General features: G+C 42.4%; 1 protein-coding gene across 2 annotated transcripts in view; it reads right to left on the minus strand.

Moving 5' to 3' along the window:
- TRIP11 (thyroid hormone receptor interactor 11) overlaps window positions 1-5,700 on the minus strand; it is a 37,541-nt gene extending 31,841 nt beyond the window's left edge. Inside the window, exons 1-4 of one of the 2 annotated variants that reach the window (XM_083609357.1) lie at window positions 5,210-5,700; window positions 1,918-1,994; window positions 1,654-1,764; window positions 218-496 (exon numbers count right to left, since the gene is read on the minus strand). In XM_083609357.1, the coding sequence (XP_083465483.1) occupies window positions 218-496; window positions 1,654-1,764; window positions 1,918-1,994; window positions 5,210-5,354 (612 nt within the window). In that variant the 5' untranslated portion in view covers window positions 5,355-5,700. The remainder of the gene's footprint in view (window positions 1-217; window positions 497-1,653; window positions 1,765-1,917; window positions 1,995-5,209) is intronic. The other variant, XM_083609358.1, reaches the window with a different exon arrangement.
- Between the last annotated feature and the right edge of the window lie 300 nt (window positions 5,701-6,000).

A 6,000-nucleotide genomic window follows, 5' to 3' on the forward strand; every position in this document is an offset into this window, starting at 1 on the left:
CTTATGCCATTCATGTTATAATATATATTAATAAGGATTACCCAGTTTTAGAAATAAGGAAGTCAACAATTTCTCATTTAATGGAAAAGCCCAGAATAGTTATCTAAATCCTGACAAATCTTCCATCCCAGTAGAGACTGCAGCATGGGTTTTATTACCAGTTAACTCAAAAAGTGTTATAAATTCAGAACACTTGTAACACAGGAAAGCGATCCACCTGCGCAATCTGTTTCCAATGGTCCACTTCCGATTCAAGCCTAGAAACTTCATTTGATAGTCTGTTTATTTCTTGTTGGGACCAGATTACATCTCCGAAGTCCATGTCATCTCCTTGAAAACCAGAAGAACTATGTCTAACCATAGGGACAAAGGAAGCTGATGGAGTGGTTGATGGAGAGGCAGCAGCTCCTAACTGTGCTGACTGAGCAGCTGACTGCACCTTCCGCAGTTGCTCCTGTAGTGTATTCTGCCTGGCTTTAAGATGGCTGATCTCCACCTAAATAGACAGGACACAGTTACAAGTAAGATTCAGTACGAAGGAACAAATAATCTCAGAATTTACCTATCACCTGATAAAAGTATTCCCATCTGAGTGGAAGACTTCAGAGATTGTACATGTAATAAAGTAGGAAATAACTTTCTCATGTAACTCAGTGGTTACAAGTGGTATCAAATTGGTCATACAAAGTATTTCTTGACCAGAAGCTCTACACTGCGGCTTTCAAGCACAGTCATACCTCGGGTTACGAACGCTGCGGGTTGCGCGTCTTTGGGCTGTGGACCGCACCGAACCCGGAAGTACCGGAATTACTTCCGGGTTTCGGAGCTCATGCATGCGCAGAAACACAAAATGATGCCATGTGCATGCGCAGAAGCGCCGAATCACATCACACATGTGCGCAGGCGCAGCGCTGCGGGTTGCAAATGTGCCTCCTGCATGGATCACCTTCGCAACCCAAGGTATGACTGTAATTAATTCTGGAATTTTCTACTTGATATACTACAGGTATTGCACAAGCACGTTTTTCACACAGATCTTGTTCAGATGCTTATCTGGACAGCAATCTTGTATCTGTGGGGGAGGAACAGAAGGATTCATCCCCATCCATCATGCTCATAACACAATGCATCCATGTGGATGGCTGTAGAATGAAGGGTAATTCTTCCGCCTTAAAAGAGAGAATGTGTGTTTACATATATATCTGCTATCGTGGGAACAGCATTCTGGATTAAGATAAGGGTTTATGCTATGCTACTGTCTCCTGGAGAAGGAAAACCACTCTGGGATTTGGGCAAATATAAAATGACATTCATAACGTATTTCTGTGTTTTAGTCCTTCATTGAAATTCCACCAACCACACTGAAACAATTCAAGAAGTATATGAAGAGCTGAATCAACAATTATCCCTATTTGTTTAGTGACAAAAATTTGACTGGGTAAAGCAAACTGTGGGTAGCCAGTGCAGCTTAACTCAGACAAAAAGCCATTGATATTATAGTTCAATAAAAGAAACAGTAGTGTGCACATACACACAAAATCCTTGAATCAACTGTCACCAACCCTTAGGGTGAAAACTTATAAATCTAATCAGTCAATCAATCAATCAATGAACACACCCTTGCTGAACAACAATTTCTGTGTCACTTTATACCTCTTTCTGCTGTAGCTGATTCCGGTATTCTATGGACTGTTGCTTTATTTGAAGCTCTGCTGCTTCATGCTTTTCTTCCAGATCATTATAAGCCTTCTTCAGCCTCTCATTCTAGAGGGGAAAACAAGTAAACTGAATCGTCAAAGAAAAGAATCCTAAATCCAATTAAACCAACATTCTACTGCACTGAAAATATGTCAAGAAGTCCAAGCTTAAGAACAGGTGTTATTTTTTTCAGTGTGCTTTTACAGATTAATTTTTTACCTCTGATCTCAGTGTTCCATGAATATTTTCTACATCCCGCAGACTGGAGCTGGATACAGGAAAGTCTGCTGCAGAACCTGAAAGGAATGGAGAAGGGAATACAAATGAAATCAATTATCACAACAGTATATGTATGTGGATAGGTTTAGTGGCAATATATTAAAAAGTGTCAATTGAAGGTAGATTATTTAAAAGGATTTCTTAGATTGAACTACTACTACTTCAGTACTGTATTAGTCCCTGAGAGTCAATTAAAACGAATAACACAACATTTTAGAATTCATGTGTGTTGGATTTAAAATAGAAACAAACATATAATGGACCAACCATATCTGGATATTTCACCACTTTTTAAAAAAACAACACACAACAATACCACAGGAAGGTTGACGCCACTATAATTGTTTCTTACCTACATAAAACTCACGAGATTATGCGTAAACCATATTCTCCTCAGAATATGAAATTCTGATCCTTAGAAAAGATTTTGCTTCCCTTATGATATAGTGACTGTTTGTGTATAATAAAACATAATGCAAGTAGGGATAGTGCTGGAATATTTTATTGGTGCATTTAGTAAATACGTTCTCAACCTCTAAACTTCTATGTCACTGGCAGGTGAAAAGGACATAGATACAGATGCTTGAAAACTTACTTAAAAACTTGATATTCAATAAAGTCACTACATGTTTTAAATTCAAATGTATCTTCCGGAAACTACAAATATTATGTTCTAAAAGTTCTAGGCAACTGAAATACTTTGCTTTTTTCACAACACCCTGTTGGAATAATGGATAATCTCTGGAATCCCACTATTATTGGATACTTGATAGAACAGTCACAGTATATAGACCTTTAACACGACGGCTGAACTTTGCCTTCTGAGTGTACACAGTGAAAAATGTCTTATGTGACATCATCTTTCTTTTGCAATTGAGTGTATATGCATTTCTAACAACAGAAAGATAGACATAAACATAACGATGTGCAATAGTTATTAGACCAAAATTATTTTTGCTGTCCTCCTTTCTCATATGCCACCTGTTCTCCAAAGCTCTTGACAATTTAAATTGCTTAGTTGTGGAATGAAAAAAGTTGCTAAAATTTTCTAAAACACACTATTCTAAATGAAACAAAGCCAACTGGAGATTAAATCAACCAACAAAGAAAACTACACTCAAGTTGCATGTAACTAACGATCACAATATAAAAAATTGGTACAAACATTTTATGGAAAGCATGTTTGTATTACATGTTTGTAATTCATAATATACCTTCCTATGAAGTTTATATTAGTGGTGTGCTTTCTAAGATTGTCCAGGTACAGCAATATATACAGAACGAACAATTGAAAACCAAATACTAAAAGGGACAAAGCTCTGCCAGAAATACAGAATTTTTTTTTGCCAGTGACATATACATTATCCTCACTTGATCCACAAATTCCACCTGTCATTAAAAATGTAATTTGCCTTAGGCAGTTGTCAAGTGTGAACTCAAAACAGTGGTAAATCTTAATCATGGTTTAGTACAGAAAGCCTTCCAGATGATCCACTGTTTCCCCACTACTCCCACAACCCATGCTGGCTGGGATGATGGCAGCTGGAGACCAGAAGTACCTGGAAGGTTACGGATTCCCCATCCCTGATCTACAGGTAGCCCATTTTACACTTGATGTTTTTAGAAAAGAAACTACCGCAATTTAGATCTTTAAAGCCCAGTACACCAGCAAACAGCACAATATCCAAGGCATTTCTTATTGTTTTCTGCCAGGTGTCCCACACTGTTCCTTCCTTTATGATCTCCATGGTTGACTGCTGTTTTGTGATGTTCTTCATGAACGGTCCCTGTTTTAAAAGTTTTTTGAAATATCCTCATTGTATTTTTGACCAATACTGTCCTCCCCTATCACAATAATGCCATTTCTCCCAACCCCCAATATCTAACCTGTTGGGTGCAAGTTCGTGTTTCTGTGGAGGTGCCAAAACAGTGCAACATCATCCCAAAAGAACTTCGCCAGGTCCCATTCTTGTGTGCTTTCTGGTGAGCAGTCAAGACTTTTCCTTTCAATATACTGTTTTATGAAAATTGATTCTTCTGCTACTTTTTGTCCAAAGTATGCTTTTTTTTAAAGAAAAGGCACTTTTAACAGTTTGCTTGTTTTGTATTTGTTATTGTTTCAATTTGTTTACATTGTTTGTTGCCTTGTGTATTTTTGGATGGGATGGGCAAGATACTTTATTTCAACATTTGTAGCTCCAACTCAAAACAATCCTCCCTGCCCTTTCATAAGCTCTCGGTCTGACTCTGCTACCTTGCTTCCACATGAGAAAAGCCCTGATGAATCAGTCCAAAGGCCCATCTAGTCTAGCATTCTGTTCTCAAACAGGCCAACCAGATACCCGTGGGAAACCCGAAAGTGGGAACTGAGCATGGCAGCACTCTTCCCTAAATGTGAATCCCAGGAACTGTCATCTAACCTTAACTGTCATTTTTTTTAAAAAAATGTTTTTTGACAAAGTAATACTAATAAATAAAATAAAAATAAAGATGTGCACTCCACCCCTGAGACCATTCCACTATCCAACCTCCCAGAATTTCAACACCACTTGCGATGGTCTGACCCCTTTCCGTTTTAACAGTACAAAACCTACAAACACCTTCCACAACTCCTCGAAATCATTTCTCCTGCACATTCCCCATCTTACCTTAATAGCACCTGTCAATTTACCATTAATAGCTATATCCCACACCTCTTTATACCATTCTTCCATTTTACACTCACCTTGCCCCTTCCTATCGACAGTAACCCAGGCAGCTGTCAACAAATTTGTGAGCAAGTCCTTCCTGGCCTGCGAACCTTCCACCCCCTGGTAAATCAATTGACAATACTACCTCTGGACTTTCGGTCAGCTTTAACCCAGTGATTTCTCCTTAAACACCCTTTGCCAAAAAATAAATAAAAATAAAGTACATATTTATACCCTTAACTCTGTCATTCTGCTGTGGATGCTTTAACTGAGATTCCTGCATTGCAGTGGGTCGCACCAGATGACTTGGGGGGGGGGCTTTCCAACTCTACGATTCTAGGATTTTAACTCCACCCTTCCCCATCCCAAAAGCACATCTGGCATTTATAGACAACTCCCAGCATCAGAGCTACTCCTCTCCGGTATTCGGGACACTTTTGATCCCCTCCCCCTCCGTGTCTTTCCTTTGTCTTCTCTATGCTGAGGACCCCTGAGTGCTGCCACCTTCCCCTCCCTCCCTCCCACCCACCCACTTTCCTTACCTCCCACCTCCTCCGCGCCTCCTTCCAGCAGCATATCCTTGGTGAAGCTGGAGATCTGACCGGTCAGGGTGGACAGGCTGCCTCCCACCTGGCCCACCAGGGACTGCCCCAGTCCCGCTCCCAGGCCGCCCAGCCACGACGCCATCACCGCTGCCGCTCAGCTGTCGAAGGGGAAAAACAAGGCGCCGCCAAGAGCAGCTGCCACCGCCGGTTCCCCTCCGCGCCGCTTCCCCACGCCCGCCTGCCTCGGGGAGCAGCCCAGAGAAGGGAAGCCAGCTGCTGGGCCTCCCTCAGAGCTCCGGGGCCGCCATGAAGCACCTCGCGCTTCCCCTCCAGCCCGGGCTCCTTTCTTCAGTCAGCCGTGGGGCCTCCAGGTTGGGCTGCCACCTCGACGGCCGCCATGACACCTCCCAGCTGCACCATAGAGCGGCAGCCGCTAGCGCGCCCCTCCGGACGCCCAGGGACGTGGCCCGGAGAGCAAGGCCAGCCGGGATACGGGAGGATAAAGCGGCGGCGCCCTCAAGCCGCGAGCGGGAGAAGCGCAGGCAGCCCGGGTTTCGCCGAGCTCCAGTGGGTTCGGAGGGTGGCAAGGCAAGGGCGGGAGGCGGGGTAACCGATCCGGGGCACGTTTACTCCGAAAGGTGTGCTGATTCAGTGTCAAATGAAGTTTATTTCACTCCAAAATTCTATGCCCTAATCTTATTCAGACAATGTTAATGCAAGATTTCTTTCCCAGTCCTGGGCTCAGCATCCAATATTTAGTATTTTTCCAACCAGGACCATCAGCTGCG

The sequence above is a fragment of the Podarcis filfolensis genome (assembly GCF_964270895.1).
Source record: "Podarcis filfolensis genome assembly, chromosome: 1".
In the NCBI taxonomy this organism is placed as follows: Eukaryota; Metazoa; Chordata; class Lepidosauria; order Squamata; family Lacertidae; genus Podarcis; species Podarcis filfolensis.